This window comes from Eschrichtius robustus, chromosome 6 (genome assembly GCF_028021215.1).
Source record: "Eschrichtius robustus isolate mEscRob2 chromosome 6, mEscRob2.pri, whole genome shotgun sequence".
NCBI lineage: Eukaryota > Metazoa > Chordata > Mammalia > Artiodactyla > Eschrichtiidae > Eschrichtius > Eschrichtius robustus.
The window spans coordinates 143,484,309-143,510,408 of record NC_090829.1 but is presented as its reverse complement, the minus strand read 5'-3'; the positions used below and the strand labels follow the sequence as shown (position 1 = coordinate 143,510,408).

The window sequence follows — 26,100 nt, the reverse complement described above, 5'->3', positions numbered from 1 at the left end:
TCAAAGTATCTACTTTTTTCTTTTTTTGCAAAGTTTTGCAAAGTGATAGCAGTGGGGAAACATTTGGTAGAGTGAATTATTTTTTACAACTGCATATGACTCTACAATCATCTAAACACACACACGCGCACACGCAGGTCAACAGCCGCCCGGGCCTTCTCACGCTGAGCACACGGGGAGGGAGCGCTAGGTCCTCACCGGTCTTTGGGTCCTTTTGCGGCGACCCGGCCCGGGGGGCGGGGCGCGTTGCGGACGTGACGTCAGTGGGCGGGGCGTGCACCTGGGCACCTGGGCTGCCGCGGCGGCGCGGGGCTGCGGCTAGACGCGCGCCATGGAGGGCGAGAGCCGGAGCCCGTGGGCCCTGGGGCTGCTGCGCACGTTCGACGCGGGCGAGTTCGCGGGCTGGGAGAAGGTCGGCTCGGGCGGCTTCGGGCAGGTGTACAAGGTGCGCCACGTCCACTGGAAGACGTGGCTCGCCATCAAGTGCTCGCCGAGCCTGCACGTCGACGACAGGTCAGCGGCCCGGGCGGGGGCGGGGGCGGCGGCGCCGGGGCGGGCGGCGGGGCCCGGCCTCACAGCGGCGCGCGGCGGCGGGCCGGGGCCGGGGTGCTTGGATTGCGGGCGTTCCCGTTCTCTCCACCTGAGTCGCCTCGGGAGCAGCCTCGGAAGGAGAAGCAAGCGCCGGGCGAGGCCGTGAGCCCCCGGCGGGGTCCGCGCCCTTTGCTCGGCCGGAGGGACGTTGGGGGTGGTTTGGCGAGCTGCGGGTCTAACCGCTCACGCCGCTGCCCCGGGCTGCGGCTCCTACGGGGAGCCTCGGGAAGCCGCGTTTGCCTAAGACGGTGTTCAGCGCCCGGCATTGTTACCTGGCTTCCGGTGAGCCCCGGATTTTCAGGGTCGCGGGCTCACCTTGCGCCTTGGACCCGCGCCCCTCGGAGGCGCGTCCGGCCCGCCCAGGACCCACCCGGGCGCTGCGGTTTGCGCCCGGCTTAGAAAAAGTGCCGTGTGGGGATCTGGGCTTTGTGAGTTAGACTCCGTTCGGCTTACTTAGTAATTTACTTTGGAGCACAAATTGGTGTAAGACGGTAATTATTTCGGTCGGAAGCCCTGGCTTGGCTTGGCCCGCTTCCTCGGCGCCCGGGCACTTGAGCGTCGGCGTTACCCGGGTTGGGCCTGGCCGTGGGGTCCGGCAGGCGGCCCGGTGGTTGGGGGGGGGAGGGCCAGGTTCCAACATTCAGCGCTCTCTGGCCGTACCCTCTCGTTTTAGCTGACTTAATTTCGAGGCCGAGTCTCTGCGGAGCGGCCTTGCACTTATGGCTGGACCACAGTGCCCTCCTGGACCCCAGTTTCCCCATCCCAAAACTGGGAGGCCACCTGCCTGTCCCTCGGTAACAGAGGTGCTCAAGTTAAAGAAGACAGTTGGAAAGGACCGGAGCTGCCCCAGTTAAATTCGGTCGATGGATTGTGGTCTGTGTATATAATTTTAGGGGTGGGGTGGGAGGAGGGTCTTGAGAAGTAGCTGTTTTTGGGTGAGGGGTGTTCACTATTTATGGTTGCGTTTTAATAATTTATAAGCTTCGGTTGAGCGCATTTAAATTACCTCTCCTTTGGTGAAGTTTGCATTCTACATGGAAGTTGTGTGGTGTTTGTGTTCTGTGTGGAGAGCCCCCTGTACAGTCAGCCCCCAACAGACACAGACTCAGAAAAGCGGCTCCTTTGCTGTCTCAGAGACCTGGTTTCTAATCCTCGGCTTCTTGAGCGCTGGGGCCTCCTAACTCCAGCTTTTCACCCCCAGAATGGTGGTGATGCTTATCTCCGGCGTGGCTGTGTGCGTGTCCCTGGACTAAGGTGCACAGAGGAATGCAGCGTGTGCCCCCTCAGGTCCCGGACAGGAGGAAGCCCCCCGTGCACTTGGTGGCTTTGTGTTTTCATCCTGGCCTGGGAGGTTACACAGCAGGACTATTGGCGGCTTTTTGCTCTAAGCCTCAAGCACAGTGTCTCTTGGAAACTTCAGTAGAGTGGTGACGAGTGTCACGCAAACATCACTAACGCAAAGGTGAACTGCTTGTGAAGCTGTGCCTCCCTCGGATCCCAGGAACTTCTCAGGCCGGGAGGGGCGCCACGGCTGTTTGGATGAAATCCAAACCTCTTTAAATGCCAGTCACTAGTTAGAGCCTGAAAGGCACGACTCTTGCCGGTGTGTGGGTATTTTTACGCTCTCGGGGACATTTATTTGCCTGCTGGAGTCTTCTGGCCGAGTTTTCTTCATCAGCGCAGGTTTTAGCACCAACGTCTTGTATCGGAAGAGCCTAGTAAACAAGCACGTCCCCAGGCTGACTCAGCAGCCTGCACCCTCAGGATCTGTTCTTTCAAGCGACCAGGCCCTTGTTTCTTGGGTGGCCCAGTTGGAGGTGGGGTTTCTTCACGTGAGGCGGGCCACTTAGGATCTTGCATTGCCTGGTTGCAAAGTTTTTTGTCCTTAACCTGGAAGGCTTTCCTGCCCTGCCCCAAATAGGCAGGTGGTGGCATGTACTGGACAGCTGGGTAGAGGTCAGCGTTGCCCAACAGGAAGAGATTCAGCTCTTGCACTTTGCCAGGCTGGGTGGAGCAGGCAGGCGTTCTGCGTTAGCAGCGGGAGCTGGGTTCTCTGATTGAGACGGTCAAACCCCTGCTCCTTGTAAAGAAGAGTCTTCCAGGTTAATTATTGACTCTCTCTGGTTTGAGATTCCCATTAGGCGCTTGTGTCACGTGCGCTGTGGTGCAGGAGGAACTGCTTCCGTTGCAGGGTTGCCTCTAGACCTGGAAATGGCTCCTGTGCTCCCCATCCTGCCAGAGTTTGGCAGGTTGGCCTCGGGGCTCTTTTAATGAGCTGCCTCCCATCTTGACCCTTCTATTTGCAAGATGTTCCCTGGAGCGGGGAATAAGATTTTACCGGGGTTCCTGGGTGCAGCCCTCAGCCCCGCACCCCTCCCGGCTAAGCCTTGTCTCACCTGTTTGAAGGGTGGCGCCTCTCACCCCTGCCAAGAGGGCCTGACCTGTTCTTTCCCAGGGCCTCCTGTGCTGGTTACATAGGGACCCACCGCCGGTACAGGTGTGGGTCAGGCTCCTTTTCATCGCCTGCTTCTCCCTCCGGGCAGGCTGGGGGCTCCTGGCCCCAGTCTTCATGCCACCCCTTGACCGCAGCAGGCTGCCCCAGGCCATGTGAGCAGGTACTTCTGGGTGGGGACGGTCAGGGGCTGCCCGGTCCCAGACACCCCTTGATGTTCCCAGAGAGCAGAGAGACACCTGCCAAGGGGCTTCCAAGGGGCACCCCCGGGGAGTTCCCAACGGACACCCCATTGATCTGCACTCCCTCTCCTTACGGGCACATCTGGGAGCTTTGGGGAGACGTGTAGCCACCCTGGCTGACCCTCATTAGGGGATCATGAGGGCTCGGCTGGAGTCTAGTTGCGGGGGAGGCATTCCCATTTAGGTGAGAACTAAGCCTTGGAGGCCCATTCCTCCGGCCCCCAGCCCCTGGCTAAGAGGAAGCCCAGGATAACTGAGCACCGGCAGCGGCTGGTGATCGGCCGCGGCTAGTCAGGGCGAGCCCGAGCAAACCCCGGGTTTGTAAGCACAGAGCTGACAATTGGACAAGCCCGGTTCTTGTCAGTTTTAAAAATAGCAGTGTGGGAACCCCTAGCAGGCTCCCTGGGAACGTAAATGGATTGGTGCGCAGTGAGAAGGCCTGGCTGGGAGGCATCAATAACGGATGATTAAACCATTTTTCCTGCTGCCTTTTCCCACAAGTGGTTCCCAGGTTTCTCCCTCTGAGGAGCACTTTGTTACCGGGCACCCTTCCGTCTACCCCGACCCTCTTCCCGTAGTTTCCTGCTGCTCCTCTTTCAGCAGGCCTGTCCCAGGGCCCGTTTCCTCCCCCTTCCGAGGTACGTGCCTCCAGAAAGCTTCCCTCGCCCGCTGGATGTCTTTGGAATTTGTGACTGAGCCTGGAGGAGAACCCCACCGCTTCTCCAGAAAGTGTCCTTTAGAAATAATCAGTCTGGTGAGATTTCTCATATCTCTCCCTACCCCGATGCCCTCCCTGGGGTGGGGGACGTATGCTTTGGCCAGCCTCAGTTGAGAAGAAAAATTGAATGGATGCAAGTGCTGTTGAGAAAGTATCTTTAACAAACTGAACCCCAACTTGGTCCTGTTAATGCCTAGACTTTCCATCTCGGACCAAGAGGGGTGGGGCAGGGATGCTCTCCCCATTCCTGCTGGGAAACGGAATTAGGAGCCCTTCCCCAAATGGGAGAAAGGAGGTGTGATGGGAATGATTACAGAGGAGAAATATGATGCCAGCCCTACTGAATTGTGCCTAATCGTAGACACGCTTTTAGCACGTCACCATTCTTAGGTTGTATTAATGAAGACTGATGTCCGTGGACTCGGGTGGCCTGGAACATCACTTGTCACCGGGTGGAATGGGATTTGATGATGATGGTGGGCTGTGAGGAGGCTGGGCTCCTGAAGCCCCCCGGCCCCCCCTCCCGCACCTGGGCTCTGGGACTGGTTTGAAAATCTCTCCGGTGCTAAAGTGATAATAGTCATCACAGTAATCCACCTCCAGTTCCTTTGTGCTGTCGTCGGCATAAACCGGAAACACCGCTTCGAGGAAAATGTATTTAAAACAATAATTGACACGGTGGTTTCATTCTGGGTGAGAAGCACTTTCCCGTCTTCTCCAGCAGCGCCCGGAGAGGGCCCAGCCCAGGCTTACGGAATTGCTGACGCTGCCGGGTGGGGAGTTGGGGGAAGTGGGTACTGGGGTGTATCCTGGGGGCAGCTGAAGAAAGGCCTAGAGGATGGGGAGGCTTGGATTTCAGCTCAGTGGTTACTAGAATGTAAACGGGATGAACATTTTTTGTGCCAACCCTTCTGAACGTGACCAAAGAGGGCTGTTAGGAGGCCCGGCCAACCCACTCCCCAGGCCTGAGTGAGGGGCTCCCTGGGGGGGGAGGGTCCCCTGGAACCCCCTGCTGGGTGATCCCGGGACCTCCTTCCTCGCCCCAGGGGTGCAGCCACGGCGGGGTCCTCGGCTCCTAGGCATTTCTGATCGGGCTGTCACGGAGAAGGTGATTTGCCCTGGAAACGAGGCCTTGTCTTCCAGGATAGCTGGCCTTCCTCCTGGGATGTGTGGTCCGCGGGCCGAGCTGTCCTGGGATGTGTGGTCCGCGGGCCGAGCTTCCTGGTGTTGCTTCCGGAAAGGGTGCGGGCTGTCTGAGAACATTGCGGCTGTGGCCAGCTTTCTGGAGCAGACAGCTGCAGTGGCTTGCCCCCCTGTTTTTAAACTAAGGTAAATGGGCTCTCAGTGCGGTGGGGAGGGCCCGGGGCAGGGGAGAGAGCCCGAACCTGCTGACCTCGGTGCACTGGGGCGGGGCTCTCCCGCCAGCGGCTCTTCTGAGTCCAGTGAGCTCAGCTGTCAGAAGTCACCTGGCTCTGACGTATGTAGCCCTTTGGGCGAATGGAGCCTCACTTAACGAGACCTTCAGCTTCAGTGGAATCGACATCCTCCGCAGCTGTCGGTCCGGCTGCCTCTCAGAATGTCTGCTGAAAGCGGAAGAAAGCCATCCTTGTGAGTGGCCGGCCTGTAACTCCGGAACCCGTAGTGCCTGGAAGCCTGCGGGCCTGGAAGGATCCTCCCGTGGTCTCCTGGCGGAAGCAGGTCCCTGTCCGTCCTGCGGCCGGACCCATGCCAGGGCCGCGTGGGCGCCGTGTGCTGGACTCACGCTGGTGGGGAGCGCTGGCACGCTGGCCACTTTAAAAGAGAATAAAAGCAGTGGGACCAGACAGGTCGCAAAACTGATTCTTAAAATAGGAAACAGAGCAGCAGCGGTACTAATCCCCACCGGGACAGCTCGGGAGAGAGTGTTAGGAGTGTAGTTGAACTGGTTAGTGTAGGTGATGTGAGGTCTTCCCCGGGGAGGAGAAAGGAGGTGGGCCCAAGGGTGCCGTTTTCTCTCCTTAAATGACTACCTTTATTTGAAATGTTGCTTGATGCAGCCCTTTCCTCTTTCGGATGTCCCTCGGGACCGGGCACAGCGCTGGGGTCTGCCTGCATGTCATCCTGGAACCCAGCAAGCACTGTGGCTGCAGCCGGCGCTGGCCGGCCTGGGCCAGGCACCTGAACCCACTCTTCAGCCTGGCCCGGGGACCCCCACGGGGGCTCTTGTGGACATCGTGTTTTGCATTCATTGGCTCTTTGACCAGAGTGCTAAGAGAGCACGTCATGCTAAGCTCAGTTCTGTTCTATAGTCACGTCATGATTCACTCCTGATACCTCTCGCACTCTTTCCTGAGGCCAGGGGGATTCTTTTGCTCCTTGAGCCTGTTCAGAACCAAAGTCTTGACCCCCTTGCCCCCTGCCTGCCCCGCTCCTGCGGATTCCGTAAATGGGGAGCCGCCCAGTGATTTCCCAGTAGACATCTAGGGTCATCCTTGCTACCTCCCTCTTCTCCACATCCAGGCGGTCACCAGGCCTTAATGATTCTCCCTCGAAAATGGGCCCTGCATCCACCAGCTTCCTCTCTCTACACTTCTGGCAGCCAGGGTCCCGGTGTGCACCCTGAGTGCCTCGTGGCTGCTCTGCCCCTGCTGCTCCCAGCCTGGGGCTCCGGTTCAGGAATGGGACTGACCTTACGAGCCCTCGCTGCTGCCCTCTGCCCACCTGAGTTAGGGACCCCCTTTATTAAACATCCCCAGGTCCCTGTACTTCCCCTTCAAAGAACTTGGATTTTCAACTACATTTCTTTTTTTACGGGTGATTTTCCATCTTCTCCCCTAGAAGGTAAACATCCTGAAGGCGCAGGGAAGGGGTCTCTTTTGTCCTCAGTTCTAACATGTAGAGGATGCTCAGTAAATACTTGTTAATAAGTGATTTTTAATTGGATGCAGATTAAAATTAAAGTAATTGCTGGGAGTACTTAGGTGGGCGATTCCAGACTGTAGTGGTTTATTTAAAAAAATTTTTTTTGGCCGCACGGCATGGGCCTGAGGGATCCTAGCTCCTCAAGCAGGAATCGAACTGGCACCCCCTGCAGTGGAAGTGCGGAGTCTTAACCACTGGACCGCCAGGGGAGTCCCTTTAGTGGTTTATTTTAAATTTGGCTGAAAATGCGTGAGCTCTGTTCCAGTGGTTGTCAGGCTTAACTCTTGGCATTTGGGGCTGGGTAAGTATTTGCCTGGGGGGCTGTCCTGTGCACTGCAAGGTACAGGGTGGCGCTCCTGGCCTCTACCCGCTGGATGCCAGCGGCGGTGCCCGATGTCTCCTGGAGGCAAAGTCGCCCCCAGGGGAGAACCACTGGTCTGCACCCAGGGATCCTCTCCCTGAGACACCCGCCTTGGCCAGTGTTCTCCTGGGGGAGGGCAGGATGGGGAGCTCCCCTCCCATATGCAGGGGCTGGACGGGTGGGCAGGGGCGCTGTGGTCCTGTCCAGCTGAGCCCACCACAGGCAGAGCTGGGTGCAGCAGACCTTGGTAAACAGTGTGGCGTGGTTCCTCCTTGCAGGTCGCCTCCTCCCTGGGAAGTGTTTTCGTACCTGTAAAGGAAGCCTGGGAGTGAGCTGCGGTCTCAGAGAGGAGGTCAGATCAGTAAGAAACAGACTCTTTTCCGTGGTAGTTGCTGATTCTGCAGCAGGCTGGGCAGGTGGGGCGGAAGGTGCACCCAAGCTCCGGAAGAGCCCCTGTGGGGGGAACGGAGCCGTCCTGGGTCATGGGCTGGGGGGCTTGTGTGGGAATCTGCATTCTCGGGCGGGGGGTGTCCCTGAGGCCGCCTCAGCTGCTTCCTGCCTCAGTTCCCAGCTCCCATAGGCTGTGTGGTTCTACACTGATCCTTTAGGAGCTTCCTAGAAAGCAGGTTCTTGGCACCCACCCAGAGCCCGTTCTCCAGGAGCGGAGCCCTGCGTTTCAGCCAGCTCCCTGGGTGCTTTCTACGGTGGCCGTGTTTGAGAACAGACCAGACCCTGTCCTTGTGGAATTTGGCCTCTTCTCCTGAGTGCACTCTGAGACTTGGACCCATCACGCTGACACCGACCAAGGCCGTGGATGCTAGTCTATAAAGGCTGTACCAGGAAGTGACCTTAGACCAGGGGTTGCAGGCTTTCTGTGAAGGGCAGAGAGTAGACCTTTCAGGCTCTGCAGGCCACGGGGTCTGCGTTGCAGCTACGCATCTCTGCCACGAGTGCGGAGACAGCCTCCGTCCCGCTGGACCTGGATGGGTGAGACTGCCATCCAGTCAGAGCTTCCTTACAAAACAGGGGCTGGCTGTGCACAGCAGTTTGGCAGTTGCTCAAAAGGTTAAACACCGAAGTACCACGTGACCAGGCAACTCTCTGCCTCGGTGTGTATCCAAAAGAGTTGAAAGCAGGGACTTGAACACCTGTGTGTATAAATGTACAACATTAGTCACGGTAACCGGAAGGTGAAAACGACCCAAGTGTCTTGTCCATCAACAGAGGAGCAGATAAACACAATGCGGTATGTTCATACAATGGAATAATATTCAGCCATAAGAGGAGTGACGTTTTGGTGTGTGCTACAGCGTGGATGGACCTGGACAACATATGATGAGTGAAATTAGCCAGTTACTAAAGGACGGATGTTACAGGATTCCACTTACGTGAGATCCCTAGAGCAGGCAAATTCATAGACGGAAAGTGGAAGAGAGGTTGGGAGCGGGGGCTGCAAGGAGGGTTCCTGTTGAGTGGGTGCAGAGTGTTTGTTGGGATGATGACAGAGTTCTGGGTGGAGTGCGTGGTGTTGGTTGCACGACGTCGTGAACGGATGGGATGCCCGTGCATTGCACACTTGTGAACGGTTACGGCGATAGGTAGTGTGTTACGTACATTTTACTACAGTTTAAATAATGGTTTTAAAAAGAAGGTGGCTCTTGGGCAGCGGTCTGCAGACCCTGCTTTAGACCAGCGCTCCGTTAATTTCAGTGCGGGGTTAGGGTTCAGGAATGATGGGGCCAGCTAGAGGGATGGGCTTCACAAAGAAGGGGGCTGGGCTCTTTGGATGGATAATTCGTTAATGCTTTTGGTCAAACCTTAACGTCCCTTCCATCATCCCAAGAGAAGGGATTGTCCATGTCCGCCTCCTCATCTGAAGCTCAGAGCCTGCATTGGCTCAGTGCTTCCTGAGGGTTTTCAGATAATGATTGCGATCTCTGTCCTCCCCGCTTACAACAACCCCACGATGCGTAGATGCGTTTGAATAACCATGGACTGAAGACGTGGGAAGGCCTAGAACTTAATTGTGTGACATTAACGTGAGCTCCGTGTGTGTGTGTCCGCACGCACACATACGTGCACTTGTACATACGTGTACGTGCGTTTTAGTGATTTTCTCAGCCGTGTGGAGCTGCTTATCTCCTGGCCACAGTGCCTGTGGCCAGGTGACCGCTGCACACACATTCCTCACGTCTTTGAACTTTTCCAGGGAGCGCATGGAACTTTTGGAGGAAGCCAAGAAGATGGAGATGGCCAAGTTCCGTTACATCCTGCCCGTGTACGGCATCTGCCAGGAGCCCGTGGGCCTGGTCATGGAGTACATGGAGACGGGCTCCCTGGAGAAGCTGCTGGCCTCCGAGCCGCTGCCCTGGGACCTGCGCTTCCGCATCATCCACGAGGCGGCCGTGGGCATGAACTTCCTGCACTGCATGTCCCCACCTCTCCTCCACCTGGACCTCAAGCCCGCCAACATCCTGCTGGATGCCCACTACCACGTCAAGGTAGGGACCTGAGGGGACCAGGTGGCCGGAGTGATGGGTGCCCTGGGTGGGGGGCCGCGGGGCTGGAACCTCAGGGCCAGCGAGAGGGCTGAAGAGGAGGTGGTTCCCTTGCGGGAAAGAACGCAAAGCAGAGGCCCCTCTCAGCATCAGGATCCCCAGTCTTGCCATGTGTGGCTGGTGTAAACGCCACAGGTGTGTAACTGGAAAAATGGACTCTTGTGAACAAGGGTCACTCCCCCAGATCCTGGATCAGGACGCTAGGTTCTGGGCACCCTGGAAAAAGAGACTGTGGATTTGTGGATTCCGGTCTTGTTGGCCATCGTACAAAATCAGGTTGGAAAGCGGACCTCGGCTCGGCCGTCTCCCTGTGAGGCTGGGTCAGCCTGTTTCCCCTTGGTGGTTCCGGGCTCAGGGTGATGGGAGCCTCGGGGTGCTCGGAAATGGGGGCTGCGGCGTGTTGTGGAGAGGGGCCCTGGAGGGACGCATTCTGTTCTCTTCCTTCAAGGCCTGTGAGTTCCGATCTTCTTGTTTTGATAAGTTTATAAAGCAGAAAAGCACGAGGGATAGTATCACTACAATGAGGTGCCGTCCCCTTGGAATTGGCCCTTGTTAGGGTGGTAGGTTTGTGTTTCTTTGAAGATGTCTCTCCCTTGGAGGGCCATCGTGTTGCACCGTGGGGGGCACTAGCCGTGGGTTTCCCACTCAGTGGCGTGGGTTCTAGGCTCGCCCGCCTGCCGAGGTCACCCTGTCCCTCAGGAGGGCGGATCAGGAAGGGCCACACGCCGTGGCCGGTGTCCCCTCCGGCCCCTCAGCATCCTTTCCCACCCCCCTGCACCCCAGCTCTGCGGCAGGCACAGCACTCCGGTGGAGCCAGCCTGTGGCCGGTGGGGCAATCGGTTTCCACGTCGGACACTAACGACAAGGTGTCCTTAAGGCGGTGTCCTTCGATAATAAGATTTTATCAGAAGCTGGAAGTACCCTCCTGCTAAAGTGAAGCGGGGAAATTGAGGAAACAAACAACAAGTGGGTGGTTCCCAGCCTTCCTGAGTTCTAGCACCCCTGCAGTCGTGTTTCCTTCCGGTTGGGGTGCTGGCTTCACCTGTGGACTCTGCCCCCCACGAACGTCGCAGAGTTGTGACTAGGAGCGTGGGGTCCGTGGGCACCAAGTCAGAGTGAAACCTTTGATCTCAAACTTGAATGAGCACAAGCAAGGGGGGCTGAGGAGGGGTCCCCACTGCGCGCAAAGGCCCTGTCTCCGGGAGCTGCCCCACCTGCCAGGGGAGGTTCCGAGTGGACAGTGGCTCCTGCTAAGCTGAGGCTCAGAGGGGTTAAATCGAGGGCCAGTGTTGTCCAGCTGTAGGTGGCTGAGCAGAGGTGAGAACCAGGTTCTGCGGCCCTGGAGCCCTTGGGCTCCCACCCGACCCACTGCCGTACGTGAGATGCTCACAGACGTCACGGGTGGCACGCAGTGGCGCACGAGGGCACAGGGGGTAGCGGGCGGTAGGTGTCCCGACAGCCCCTGGGGTGCAGTGGGAGAGGAGTCACTGGAACTCCAGCTCGGGTGAGGGTGTCATCACTGGATGGGACTGGTCTTCGGAGAGGACCAGTCAGGAGTGGGGGCACCTGCAGGAGGGCCTTTAGGAGGAGCAAGCAACCCAAGAAAAGTCACGGAGAGTTCTGGGTTTTTAGGGGCAGGGGAAGCAGGAGGCATAGTTGGATTAGGGTACAGGGTGTGGGAAGGCCTTCCACTCGTCTTTAAGGATGCTGAGATGCCATTGTAATAGAACATGCCTTTCTTAGGGAGACCCCGCTGATTGCACCCCATCCCTTTGAGCGGTCCTTTCAGAGTCCCGGAGTGCAGTTGGCCCAGCTGGGCCTGTATCTCAGCTCACTCCCTTCCCACCGTCCGGGCCGCTCTCCTGACAGCCATGTGGGATGTTTGGGGCAGGAGGCCCGCCCTTTGAGGACCGCGGTGACGTCCTGCTCGGCAGCACAGCCCTCGCGCGCTCCGTCCCTGGCAGGTGGGGTGGTGGCCCTGTGGCTGGGGGGCTTCTCGCCTGGCCTGTGGGCGTGCTCGGTGAGGGCTGGTGCTCTGGGTGCTGGGAGTGGCCAGTACATAGTCTCCTCCTGTCCTGTCCGCGCCGGGATGTTGACCTTCATCCAGGGATGGTCCCCGGTGCTGGGTACACAGTAGGACCTAGCGCTCGCCCAGTAGGGCGCTGAGTGCCGCTCGCTGGCGCCCGGGGCTGATGTCCTTGTGGTCGTTTCTGCGTTGGCTCCCGGGGCCCCTCGCTTTGAGCGCTTTCTTCCTCCTCCGCTTGTCAACCCCTGGCTTGGCAGGCCTGGCACTTCGTGGCAGTTTTAGGAAGTGGGTGAACATTCCTTAAAGGACCAAGTGGCTTGTTAATAAGGACCTGGGGTGGCTGGGAGCAGTCTCCACTGACAGGAAGGGAGGGGACACTGCAGCTCCGAGGAGGTGGCCAGGCCACCGGCCCCTCTTTCCCAAGGTCGGGAATGCACTTCTGTGACTCCTTTTTTTTTAAATAGATAGATAGATAGATAGATAGATAGATAGATAGATAGATAGATAGATAGATTGATTTATGGCTGCATTAGGTCTTCATTGCTGCTGCACACGGGCTTTCTCTAGTTGTGGCGAGTGGGGGCTTCTCATTGCAGTGGCTTCTCTTGATGCAGAGCACGGGCTCTAGGCGCACAGGCTTCAGTAGTTGTGGCTCACGGGCTCAGTAGTTGTGGCACGCGGGCTCTAGAGCACAGGCTCAGTACTTGTGGCGCACGGGCTTAGTTGCTCCGCGGCATGTGGGATCTTCCCGGACCAGGGCTCGAGCCCGTGTCCCCTGCGCTGGCAGGCAGATTCCTAACCACTGCGCCAGCAGGGAAGCCCTGTGGCTCCTTAACCAGGTGGGCAGTCACCCTGCACAGCCCCAAACAAGCAGAAAATATATTCACAGGAGGCGTTTCTTTCATCCTCAGGAGCAGCTCAGCGGGAGCCTCATCTGAGCTTCTAGGTCGGCCGCTGGGTTTCTGGGCAGTTTTTAGTTGATGGTTATTTTTAGCAATACAACTTTAATCTGGAATCTTGAAATAAGATCCTAAGTTGTCACTCCACCCCCTTCCCTTGGTCCCTGGAGGCTACATTTTTTGTCCATACGTAGGATGATTGGAACTGAAAATTTCACAGCAACCACCTGTTTTTGGAAAGTGTATTCAAGACACTTTAATATTAAATTAATACGTGAGGTTAATATTAAGTATGATAAATATCACTACTAAAATATTAATTTTAGCGTCAGTAGTAAACCCATTTCAAGTTGGTAATGGAATAACTCGATTTAAAATCTCAAGCTATACTTGGGGCCCACTTTGCCCAGACCAGGCTGTATTCAGAGGGATACCCAGGGTCCTGTTCTCTTTGGTCCAGAATGGCCTTTCACTCCAAGGTGGCACAGCCCTGACCCGGCCCTTTGTTAGTCTCTGTTAGTCTCATCCAGCTGGGCCTGGCAGGGGACGGGCCATGTCTCGGGGGCCCCTGTGAGCACTGGCTCTGGGCAGTACCGAGGCGGGCGCTAAGTGCGGGTTCGTTTGTAAATTATAGGGCGCTTGCTGTTCTCAGGGATTGCCACACTGTCCCACTGTCCCACTGTCCGGGAACCCGGGGGCAGACGAGGCAGGCCCTTCCTGGGCAGGACAGGTGAGAAAGGGCGGGTGGAGAAATCCTGTGGGCCGGAGGGTCGGTGGCCATCAGAGAATTCTCATTTCTGAGTTTGCCTTTTGATGCCGGAGCTTTTACGTAGAATTTAGGCTTATTTTCTTTTCGTCAAGTGTGTATCTTGAAGCAGCTGGCTGTACCTGAAAACAGCAGAAATAAGAAGAAAAGGCTGCCAACATGGGGGTGGGGCACCAGGTGCCAGGATCCCTGCATCCCCGTCCGTCTGCAGTCCTGAATCTGACACGTCCACGCTGCTGGGAGTTTGGTACTGAAACTTTCCCGCTCGTCCACCTGTTACCTTGCGTTGCTCTGTGCCCGGTCCCGAGCTGCAGGGTCGGGGTGATGGGTTCGTTCTGGGGAACTGGCACTTCCCTTTCCTGAGTGGAAAGTTTCTTGGAGGTCAGAGAACGGACCGCTGCTGGGGACCCCGAAATGGCCAGGCCGGCCTCACTCGTGTGGACCCACGCCCCACCCCGGGCAGAGCCTGACTGCAGAAGTGGGGGGCCGGGTCCAGTGTCGCAGGCTTTCTGCCCATACCCCCCCCACCCCCGCAGATGTGGTCAGAGACCCCTTGAAGGAGCGAGTCCCCAGTCCTAAACTCGCCCTGCTCAGCAGTGATGACGCCAGGCCCCTGGCTCACCTTGTGGGCAGGTGAGCCCAGAACTAAGGGCCTGACTCAGCTGCATTTCCCCACTCCAGAGGTGTGTTTGAGGGGAGCCCAGAGTTAATTGGAAGGCTTAGAAAAACCCACGCACCTCGGAGGAGAATTTATGAAGGGGCTGTTTTCCCACGTGGATCCTGAGTCCTTTAATGCCAGAGAGTGTGGCCTAATCCCACACAGCGTTTGACCACCTCTGAGGGTTCTGGATTCACACCCTGGGTTGCAGGGGGGGAGGGCGGGCGCCCCGCAGTGACTTCCCCCTTGTGGGTTCCCCTGAGCCTTCAGGACGCCTTGGCCTAAGGAGACGCGGAGGTAGAGGTGTATGGGGCCTGAGCTGCCGGGTCCAGGTGCCCCTTGGGCCGGTGGGCCCTGCAGCGGAGGGGCTGTATGTCACACCTGTCGTTTGGGTGCTGTGTTTGGAGCCAGCAAGTGTCTGTTCCTAGAACGTTCCAGGTGGAGGACAGAAGGCCCCGCTGAGGTTGGCAGGGTGTGTTTTGCTCCCTTTAAAGGGCTTCTGAAGGCGCATTTCCCTTTGAAGAACCAGCTGCCGCTTGCCCGCCGGCCCAGCTGTGTGATTGCATAACTGCTTTGCCTCTGAGGGCTGCCCCCTCCCTTGCCTTCCCTCTCCCAGTGAATTCCTTCCTTCAAGTGTAATCTTTTCCCCTGTCCATCAAGCTCCTAATGGTTTCAGGCTTGGTTCTTCCCAGGCTGGCTGGGCCTTCCCGCCTGCGCCGGGGAGTGCAGGTGATGTGAGAGCCGTGGTGCTGATTCCTGAACGTGGCTGCTCAGCCAGGTCGGGGCACCGCGCTGTCTCCCGATGTTGCCAGGGTTCAGGGGGGAGGGCATGCTAATAAAACGTCCCGAAGCAGCAACCCCGGCTGCCTCACTCAGCAAGCTGCCAGCCAAGCTTGACGAGCTCCTTCCCGCCGCTGCGTTGCAGATCTCCGACTTCGGGCTGGCCAAGTGCAACGGGCTGTCCCACTCGCACGACCTCAGCATGGACGGCCTTTTCGGCACCATCGCCTACCTTCCTCCTGAGCGCATCCGGGAGAAGAGCCGGCTCTTCGACACCAAGCACGACGTGTACAGGTGTGTGTCAGGCGTGCTGCCCCAGGCCGCCAGGGGCTCTGCACCTGGATTCCTCGTGCTCTGAAGGGGGGCTTTGCCAGGGGCTCCTCGGTGCCGCCAGATAAGAGGTTCAGTCCAAATGAAAGGGCTTTTAGGCGGAGGGTACGGGCTACCCCAGGGCTTTCTTGCAAGCGGGAGTTCTCTGCTGTGAGCGCTGCTGGCCCTGGATGGAGAACGTTAATGGTTGGTGTCAGTTAGAGCCGGTTATGCAACTGGATCGGCAGCTCCCAAACCACGAAAGCTTTGGTGTTTGTAGGATGTAGGAAACACGGGCTCTATATAGCTTGTCTGCTGAGAGAACCTGCTGCTCCAAGTGGTCTGTGTGTCTGTCTGCGTGTGGATTCAGGCTCCAGAATCCAGTCCCCCGTGGCCCAGAACTCACACTTCTGAACATCACTTAACGCGTGACAGGAGCACAGACACCCTAGAGGCTGTTCACAAACTGGCACCGGGGATTTCTGTGCTAGAGAACAGTCGTGAATCAGTTGGCGCCTTCCTTTTCCATATGGTAAAGGTCTTAATCACTCAGACCTCTCGGAGAAGGAAAGCAGGAGGGCGGGTGCCAGCAGGCACTTAAGCCCCTCACTGTGGTTCTTGTCTCACACGGGGTGACTGTCACCCTGAGCCCCGCCTTCGGGTCACGGACACCGCCTGGAGTCCTGGCTGACTGGTTTGACCGTAGCCACCGGTGCATGTGCTTTGCTGGGCTTTGAGCTGGACGTCTGTCAGGGAGTGGTGCGCGGGGCGCTGGGCACCTGCCTGGAGGGTTTGGGGAGAATAAGATTCTCTGTTTATTTCAGAGTTGAGAGTTTCAACTTTTGAACTTGTAGATTTCAGTTAATTTTCAATGGGGACTTCTTGCAGCTTCAGTAAACAGCTGCTCTTAACCCAGTGCAGGCTGGTAGCTCAATGCTTGGACTTCTGGTTCTGTTTTTTTTTGTTTTAATTTTACCAGATTGATCTCTTTTGGGGTATATCCAGAGTAATCATATATATATATAATTAATATATAAATTATATAAAGGTAACACACAGACATACACACACACACATATATATATTACACACAAGTATATATAATGTCTAACACCCAAAAAGGGCTCTGGGAGCCAGTGCCCCCTCATCTTCTCCATGCACTCAGATGACATCAGTGGGCTCGAGACGCCCAGAGCTGTAGTCGGTATTTTGAGGCCCAGTGTTTGCAAGAAGATGGTGTGAGTGAAGCGGACCCCGCCGTTCTCCCCACGAGCTGATGGTCCGGAGACAGGGTGGCGTTCCTTTCAGGAAGCCCTCCTGCTGTTTGCACTCATAGTTCAGTTGGTGGAGTTTCGTCTGTTGTCTGACATTTGAGCTTTCCACATGTCTTGTTCCACAATAAGAGTATTTATTTGCCCATTTAAAAAAATGCATGAAAAATACCTTGGTGTCCCCTCTCTCTCTCTGAGTCTCTCGAAGACTCTGGGGTGGTTTTCCTCGAGCTTGTTGCTGTGTTTGGGGCCTCTGGCTTTACGTGAGGCTCTGGCACGCAGACACTGATGTGCCTTTTCCCTTCCAGCTTTGCCATCGTGATCTGGGGCGTGCTCACACAGAAGAAACCGTTTGCAGGTGAGTGGACATGTCTAGGGGTGATACAGCTGCCTCTCCCCGAGCAGTGGAGGGCGTGCTCTGTGGTCCTTTCTCTGTGTCAGAAGTGCCTGCGAATCACAGTCGGGGCCGCTCTGGGCCGTGGTGCTGGCGGGCCGTCTGGTGGGGAGCAGGGCTGCCTTGTCCTGCCCAGCAGGTCCGCACAGAGACCCACGGCCCACCTCATGGCAGGCTTTCATATATGCCGACAAGGTGCTCTGCTGTGCAGCTCACATACAGGGAAAGGCACGGATCTGATGGGGTCTGTTCAGTGACTCTTGTTAGGTACTAGCTCATCCTTTTGTGTGTGTGATATAATACACATAACATAAAATTTATCATTTTAACCATTTAAACTGTACATTGTGCCATTAAGCGCATTCACAGTGCTGTACAATCGTCACCACTGTCTGGTTCTAGAATATTCCATCACCCCAAAAGGAAACGCCGGGCTGGTTAGGCAGTCACTCTCATCCCCCCACTCCAGCCCCTGATGACCACTAATCTGCTTTCTGTCTCTGTAGGTTTGTCCGTTGTAGTGCTTTCCAGATACATATTTTTTTAATTTTCTAATTTTTGATTGTAAAATACACATCACATAAAAATGACCATCTGAACCATTTTGAAGTGTACAGTTCGGTCATGTGAAGTGTATTCCTACTGTGGGGCAACCAGCCTCCAGAATTGTTGGGTGGATGCTCCCCGGGTTAGCACCCACCGTGCTGATTTCCAGCCCCGAGGTTTCAGTACCATGACTTGGTTTATTGTAAAAGTCCAGTACCTGGGCTACTCACTCTTTTCTGGTCTGACCGAAAAGATCTAAGAATGCAGATCAGAGTCAGCATGTGGCCCCCAGGTCTTTTGCAGGGTTTTGTCTGAACGTCGTTACCCTGTCTCCCTGCCGTCTCCTCCTCGGTGGAGGGCCGTGGTCTGGATTCTTTTCAGCGCGGCCAGGTGCCCTGTCGCTCGGGCCGGCTCTTTGCCTGGCCCGCCGGGGGCCTGCGCTTTGGGGTAGAAATTCAGGAGGACTTTTTCGTCACTGCAGGGCAGTCTGGGCCACTGGGGGCTGGGCGAGGTGACTCCATGATTTATCAGTGTTCTCCCCTTTGGTGGGCATGGACCCCTTTGGAACCTATCTCGTTTGATATTTTTCTCCTTTGAACTTGGTTTTCCTTTGAGTTCGATGCCCAGAAAGATCTGCTCTGTGATACAAGGCAGTGATTCCATTTGGTAGATCACAGATAGTTTCCAAAACCTGGAAAACAGAGGACAGATGTGCCCTGCAAGGTTAAGGATTAAAGAATGCTCTGTGCTTTGCAAAGGAAATACAGTGTCTCCTGGGTGGGTGGTGGTGACGTGCCCCAAACTTTCCCACGGTTGTCACTCCTCCCGAAGATAAGGAATCCTGCCTCAGCCCCACGAGCTGCCCTGACTTGTGCACCTTCCCTTTGCAGATGAGAAAAACATCCTGCACATCATGGTGAAGGTGGTGAAGGGCCACCGCCCCGAGCTGCCGCCTGTCTGCAGACCCAGGCCTCGCGCCTGCGAGAGCCTCCTGCGCCTCATGCAGAGGTGCTGGCACGGGGACCCCCGGGAGCGGCCCAGCTTCCAAGGTGAGTGCCCCCAGAGGGTTCCCGGAGCATTGGCTGCTTGAGGGTCGTGCCACTGTCCCAGGTGACAGAGTCGACGGCCAGGACAGGGGAGGCTGTCCAGAGACAGGAGCACCAGGGCGAGCCCGGCACCCGCAGGCTGTGCCCGCCTGTGGCCCCCGCCTGTGGCCCCTGCCTGTGGCTGGGGCGAGGCGGCTGGAACCGCATGGTCAGCTCCAGCTGGCCGCCCCCGGCTGTGGCCTGCTGTGGCCCGCAGGAGCCTGCCCTTGGTTTTGCAGGCTCAGATGCAGCAATGCATCTTTTAGGGACGATGTGACCGCTGGCCTGCGGCTCTCTTTGCATTTCTCATGGGGCCTTGTCCCTGGGGAACGGCTGTGTCCTTTGGCTAGGAGGGTGATCCTGACGCAGTTGAAATTGATCACGACGTTTAAAACCTATGGGGAAACCAGCGTGAATGAAGTGGGAGCCTCCCGCCAGGAGCTGGCCGCCGGGCCGTCGGGGTACGCGCTCTGGCGGGCCTGGCTTCTTGGGGAAACGGGGGCCTCGGTGACTCCTGCTTGGAGTGTGGCCAGACCCTGCATGTGGTTGCCGATGGGGGCCCCTGCGGGGTTGCCGTGAGCTTGGCCGGGGGCCAGCAGCCTGGGAGGCCGCAGTGCTGACCGGTCAAGAGACTGGACGCTGCAGGTGCTGCCTCTTCTGTCCCAGCCCGAGGTCACACATTTAAGTAGAGCATTTGTGTAAGTCAGTGTCGAGGCGATATATCCTTTTGTGTTTTCTCCCCAAAAGAAATCACTTCTGAAACCGAGGACCTGTGTGAAAAACCTGATGATGAGGTGAAAGAGACGACTCAAGACCCAGATGTGAGAAACCCCCCTGAGGCCGAGGCCGAGGTAATGGGGACCCTCCTGGGGGCCTGGTTTCCCCTAACTTGGCTTCGGGGGTTGAGTCTCTCTTTTCTGCAAATGCCCTGCCAGCCTGGACCACTCGCCCCCTGTTCTGAGGCTTGGGCCGTCCCCCTGCCCCTGTCCCTAGCTGGTCGGCCTCGAGCTTGCTGCCTTGGTGAGCTGGCCTCAGAAGCCTGCAGGGGGCAGGTCCATGGCGTGCTGGCCTCAGACTGATTTCCTGCCTGACAGTGACCCGTCCCCATCGCCTGTCTGTGGTTAGGAAAGGGCAGAGTGGGCCCACGCTTGACGTTAAGTAGCTGTCGGCTGGATGCTCTTTGAAGCAGGGGAGCTGAAGGCCCCTGCTAGGCCAGATTGGGGAGGGGGTCTGGGCTCGGGGGTCTGGGTGTCTTTTTGCACCTCGAGGTTGGGGATCTGGCCACTTTCTAACTGCCTGTAAACGTTTTGTTTTATGAGTGCCACACAGGTTAGGTAAGATGTGATAAATTCTAACTATGCTCACTGAATAAATACCTTCACCACTTGTAAAGTGGAGCGTGCTAAACTGACTTTCTTGGGTGCTATCTGGTGTTATCGTCCCAGGCTGTGCTGTAAGGCCGGGAGATAAGTAAGCAGTTATGGTGTGTCTACTGTCTGAGCAGGAAGGGGCGTGTGCATGAGGTCAGAGGGCAAAGGGGCAGGGAAGGCGACCTGGTGCCCGCGCCCCCCGGCCAAGAGGGGAAGAAAGGCGCAGCGCGTGGGTGTGACTCAGTGCACCAGGCCACCGGGTCGGAGCAGCTTAGCAGTTCCCGAGGAGAGGGAGGATCTGGGGACAAGTGGGCGGGAACCGGGAAGGATCACGCGTCACCTGCAGATTCTAACCCCTCACCACCAGCTGCCTTTCTCGCGGCCGGGCAGGAGAGTGCCCTCGGAAGGGCCCGTTAGGGTGGGTTGGGTTGGAGTGCCGTGCTGTCCCTGTAGCTCGGCCCCTGCCCCCCACGCTTGTACACATGCGACCCCCCAGCTAGACTCGCACAGCTCCGGGGAGGGTGGCAGGTTGTTAGGACCGCGTCCCATCTCCTTCCTCCGTTTCGTATCAGCGCTGACCTGTCCTGGGTGAACACGGCCAGCACACAGGCTTCACCTCCTGCAGCTTATTCACATCTCGTCCGGATAACTCGGGGCCACGTCACTGCGCAGACGGGGCCCCACACGGTGACGGGTGTTCTGTCCCCGTCGTCGTCTTTTCTTACCATGTCCTCCCGCCGGGTGGACCCAGCGCAGGGTCTCTGGGCCCCCTAGAACCATGGTAACGGGAGTTAAGTTCCCTGCATGGCTCACGGGGGACCCACGTGTTGCCCACCTCCTCCGCCCGCCCCGTCAGGTCACGCACGGAGCCTCAGCCCCTCCGTCTGCTGTCTCTGCAGGCGCCCGTGGCCACCCCGCTCAAGCGAGCCTCTGCCCCGACCTTTGACAACGACTACAGCCTCTCCGAGCTGCTGTCCCAGCTAGACTCGGGCATCTCCCAGACCCTCGAGGGCCCGGAAGAGCTCAGCCGCAGCTCCTCCGAATCCAGACTTCCGTCGGCGAGCAGCGGCAAGAGGCTCTCCGGGGTGTCCTCGGTGGATTCTGCCTTCTCCTCCAGAGGGTCGCTGTCCTTGTCTTTCGAGCGGGAGCCTTCAGCGGGCGGTGAGTGGAGGACCCGTCCCTGGGAAATAATGAGCTTAACGGGGGGCCGGGGGGCCGGGGGGCCGGGCAGAGTGTGAGCTGCTGAAAAGGATCAGGCGTCCGGCTTCCTGACCTCACAGTAGCTCTCCTGTGTTTTCTGCAGCCCTTCACTGATTGGGTTTGGGCGTCAGTGCAAATGCAGAGATGCACGTGGGCCGAGCGGGTGTCACTTAGGTGTAAGAGGGGTGAGTCACACCCCTGGCTGTGAAGGAGGGTCTCGCCCGTGCCAACACAGCGTGCAGGGGCTGACCTCTGGCTTGCAGGTTGAAGAACTCGAGTTGCATCAGGGAGCCCAGTGGATGTATGGAACCCCTCTCCCTGGAGACCTCTCTCTCTTGTGATGTCAGCCCTGTACCCCCTTTCCCAGACGGTGCTGGGAAAACACCCCCATTCTTTCTTATTCGTGGGCTCCCGTTTACCGTAGCCGTGCATGTTGATGGGCGAGCTGTCCTTGGAGGCTGTAACTCCCTGGTCCTGTTTATATACCTTGGGTTTTCCGTCTAGAAGGTGCTTTCCCCTGCCCCTGCCCTGTCCCAGGTGCTGGCCCTCGGGTGGGGGGCTGGTGCCCACTGCAGCCCCCTCGTTGCTGCCTGTGAGGATGACGGGTGAGGTTTCCTTTCCATGAGGAAAATGTGCATGCTCGTGCTCAGGGCTACAGTGCTGGGGTGGCCAGAGGGGCGTGGGAAGGGTACAGACCCCAGGAGGAAGGGGAGCTTGTTTTTCCTGGGGAATCGGGGAATTCCTCCTGGAGTGAGGACTTTTCCTAGATGCCGTGGACCTCCTGGAACTTTTAGAGTGGAATATTTGGGATGAAAGGGGGCACTTAGGGTTGAGGAAACTCCTTACAGAGGCGCAGAGGTGGGGAAGGCCTGGCTGGGCTGGAGCTCAGCAGCCGGCGATGAGGCTGAAAAGAAAGAAGCACCCGCCTCCCACGGAGAGAGATGTAGAACTTTCTCTCGGGGCCTGATGCCCTCAAGTGACATCTTCATGCTTAGAGAGGATCAGTCACTGGCCCATCTCAGAAGCCAGCGTTAAAACACTAAGTCACCATGGGGCTGATTCCATTTTCTTAATACACCCCACGCCCCCTCCGCCTACGCAGGGCCCCTTGAAAATGTTTCACGTGAGGGCGTCTTGTTTCATTTAAATCGGAACCCGACAACGTAATAGGATTTTTATGTTAAATCTAACCTTTACATCGCGAATAACAGTCCTTCTAAGATGGGAGACTCAGTCCTTTAAGGATTATTCTAGAAAGCATCCTCCGTGATGGTGCTGAGACAAGAGGCATCGTTTGGAGGTTGGGCTGGGAGCAGGTGGTGGGCCCTGGAGGGGTGGCCTGGGGTAGGGGCCGCCAGCTCTCCGGCGGGTTGGGGGCTGCTGCCTGATCTGTGCTGCCCTTTCTGAGCACCAGCAGGGCCCTGGGTTTTACATCCTTTATCCAATCACGACCCTACCGGATGGGTAGAATGATTTTTACTTTGTACGTTGACACAAGAGCGCTTTGGAGACATTCGTTGCCCTGCCCGAGGTCTCCCCACTCGATCTTAAATTAAACCAGCGCGGACAGCACAGCACTTAAGCGATTTCAGATAAAAAGCGGCCTGGAGGCCACGGGGAGTTGGGGGCCGCATGGTAAACATCGGCCGGGCCTGGGGAGGCAGCCCCACGTGACCCCTGCACCTGCTCTCCCCGCAGATCTCGGCGCCACCGACATCCAGAAGAAGAAGCTCGTGGATGCCATCGTGAACGGGGACACCAGCAGGTTGATGAAGATCCTGCAGCCCCAGGACGTCGACCTGGTCCTGGACGGGGGCGCCAGCCTGCTGCACCTGGCCGTGCAGGCCGGGCAGGAGGACTGCGTCAAGTGGCTGCTGCTTAACAACGCCAACCCCGACCTCGCCAACAGGAAGGGCTCCACCCCGCTCCACCTGGCCGTGGAGAAGAGGGTGCGCGGCGTCGTGGAGCTCCTGCTGGCCCGCAAGATCAGCGTCAACGCCGCGGACGAGGACCAGTGGACGGCCCTGCACTTCGCGGCCCAGAACGGGGACGAGGGCAGCACGCGGCTGCTGCTGGAGAAGAACGCCTCCGTGCACGAGGCAGACTGCGAGGGCCGGACGCCCATGCACGTGGCCTGCCAGCACGGCCAGGAGAGCATCGTGCGTATCCTGCTGCGCCGCGGCGTGGACGCGGGCCTGCCGGGGAAGGACGCCTGGGTGCCGCTGCACTACGCCGCCTGGCAGGGCCACCTGCCCATCGTCAAGCTGCTGGCCAAGCAGCCGGGGGTGAGCGTGGACGCGCAGACGCTGGACGGGAGGACGCCCCTGCACCTGGCCGCCCAGCGCGGGCACTACCGCGTGGCCCGCGTCCTCATCGACCTGCACTCCGACGTCAACGTCTGCGGCCTGCTGGCGCAGACGCCCCTGCACGTGGCTGCGGAGACGGGGCACACGAGCACCGCCAGGCTGCTCCTGCACCGGGGCGCCCGCAGGGAGGCCGTGACGGCCGAGGGCTGCACCGCGCTGCACCTGGCTGCCCGCGCTGGGCACCTGGCGACCGTCAAGCTGCTGGTGGAGGAGCGGGCCGACGTGCTGGCCCGGGGGCCCCGCCACCAGACGGCGCTGCACCTGGCCGCCGCCGGCGGGCACTCGGAGGTGGTGGAGGAGCTGGTCAGCGCCGACGTGCGTGACCTGTCTGACGAGCAGGGGCTCAGCGCGCTGCACCTGGCCGCCCAGGGCCGGCACGCCAAGACGGTGGAGGCGCTGCTCAGACACGGGGCCCACGTCAACCTGCAGAGCCTCAAGTTCCAGGGCGGCCCCGGCCCCTCCGCCGCGCTCCTCCGGCAGAGCAAGACCTAGCCTGCTGCCCCTGGAGCCGGGGCCCCCGCGGCGTTTCGGTCCCCGCACGTGCTCCGCTCGCCCCGTCTGTGGCCTGTGGGATGCCGACCGAGTGGGCCGTCGGGAGGCGGGTGGCCGCTGACTCCGGATTCACGCCGGCGTCTGCTTGGGCGTCGCCTGCCCACCCTCCCGATGCGGTTGATCGGAGCGTGCGCCCGGTGTCGGGGGGACAGTGGGTCGGAGGCATTTGGTTGCACCCCTCGCTCCTGCCGTCAGTCCCTCGGTGACAGGGCCGTGAGCCCCCCGTCGTGAGCGGAGCCACCTGCGGCTGGGAAGGTGGGCGTGCGGGAGGAGCGGTGTCTTCTCTCTCCATTTGCAGCGGCAGGCAGAGAAGCCTGTTCCAGAAGTCTTTCGTGGAACTCTTGTTCTACGGAAGAATATCTTCAATAGACGAGCAGTGTCAGCTGTCGCTTCAGATCTGTTAACAACTTTCATCTCATTGGATAGTCTGCTTTCTGCGCCACGAGTGTGAACTGGTAGGTTGGTTTTTAAAGCAAAAACAGTCATCTTACCAGCCCTTTCATACCCAGATTTGTCCATCACTCAGTCCTCGTGGCTGGCCACACACGTATGCATGAGTGCTACCTGCCCTAGTTCATTTCTTGTTGCAGAAAACGTTTGAACTTTAGAGTCAAGTGTCTAAAGGTCAAGAAAAATTAACTTGACAGCCTCGGTTTCGGACTCAGAACCGTGTTACCTAGTTAGATGAACCACCTTCCTCACCGTTTTCTTTTCAGCCGTCAGTCTTGGCAGGGTGGCGGTTTGTGCCGAGTGATGCTGTTTTAGGGTCTCCAAGGGGGTTTCTGACCTGCTTTACAAACGGCTACTCTGTGCAGGGGCCACAGCTTTTGGGGTGTGACCCCCCTGAGTCGGCTCCAGGAGACAGCCTCACGGTCTTGGATGTAAAAACCCATTCTTTCGTTGTCACCTGTGTCCCACATGCACCCGCCCGCCAATACTATTATTAGAGTCAGTTTGCTCCAGGACCCGACCCCGTATGCAAACATGCCCTTTGGACTGGTGTATGAAACAGAGATTGATGTTAACGTACCATGTATGTTAATGTGAATCTGTGGGCAGGATACTTCTTTTCTGTGACAGGAAATATCCGGACTGCTTAGAACTGGCTATGTTTTAATATGCCTTGTGCTTTTAATGTGTTGTGCTACTGTTGTATGTAGAACGCGTGGAAGAAAAAACTGCTGTTTGATGTCAATAAAGCTAAGTTCTCTTCCGACCTTTTTGAAGCCGATGAGACTACAGTTTTCATATACATGAGCTCGAATAATCTGATTTCTGAAAACCAGATTTTGAGGCAGTCACGTGTGGTGTTGGAGATGCCTTTTGGAAGGGCAATCTGTGTGCCCTGAATTTACCCATGATCTGGGGGGGTATGGAGGAGGTGGAAGGGTGGACCCGGGCTTCCTGCCTCCTTAGCCTGGGACCTTCCTTCCGCATGTGTGAACCGTTAGGGAAGAAGCTCCCAACACCACAGTTTTTATTTCTTTGTTTTTTTTTTGGCCATGCCGTGTGGCATGCGGGGTCTTCGTTCCCCGACGAGGGATTGAACCCATGCTTCCTGCGGTGGAAGCGCAGAATCCTAACCACTGGACCGTCAGGGAATTCCCCCCTTAACTTTACATTTTGAAATCATTTTAAAATATAGAAAAGTTATAAGAATAGTACATAGAACCCTGGTGTCCCCTTCGTAGATTTTCCGTTTGTTTACATTTAACTCTTTTGCCTCGTCATTCCCTTTTCTTTCTGATCTACCCACCCATCCATCCCCCAACCCCCTCGTGCATTCATCTCTTTGTTCCCCACCTATCCATCCATCCATCCCCCAACCCACTCATCCATTCATCTCTTTGTCCCCCATGCACTTATCTGTCCATCCATTCCCCCATCCATCTTTCCATCCACCTGTCCATCTGTCCATCCATCCGTCTGTCTGAGTAGGTAACAGAAAATATGCCTCATGACCCCTAAATACTTCAGTGTGTATTTCCTAAAAACAAGGACTGTAGCCGCTATGTAGCCACAGTGTATCTATCAAAATCAAGAAATGAACATTGA

The 26,100-nt window shown here is 57.4% G+C and overlaps 1 protein-coding gene across 1 annotated transcript; it reads left to right on the top strand.

The window, feature by feature from the left end:
• Positions 1-331: 331 nt before the first annotated feature.
• On the top strand, positions 332-23,985 carry RIPK4 (receptor interacting serine/threonine kinase 4). Its single transcript, XM_068545784.1, has 8 exons — positions 332-513; positions 9,475-9,766; positions 15,098-15,246; positions 16,841-16,890; positions 18,363-18,521; positions 19,305-19,408; positions 20,827-21,088; positions 22,826-23,985. Exons 1-8 carry the CDS (start codon positions 332-334, stop codon positions 23,983-23,985), a joined length of 2,358 nt encoding a protein of 785 aa, XP_068401885.1.
• Positions 23,986-26,100: the final 2,115 nt, after the last annotated feature.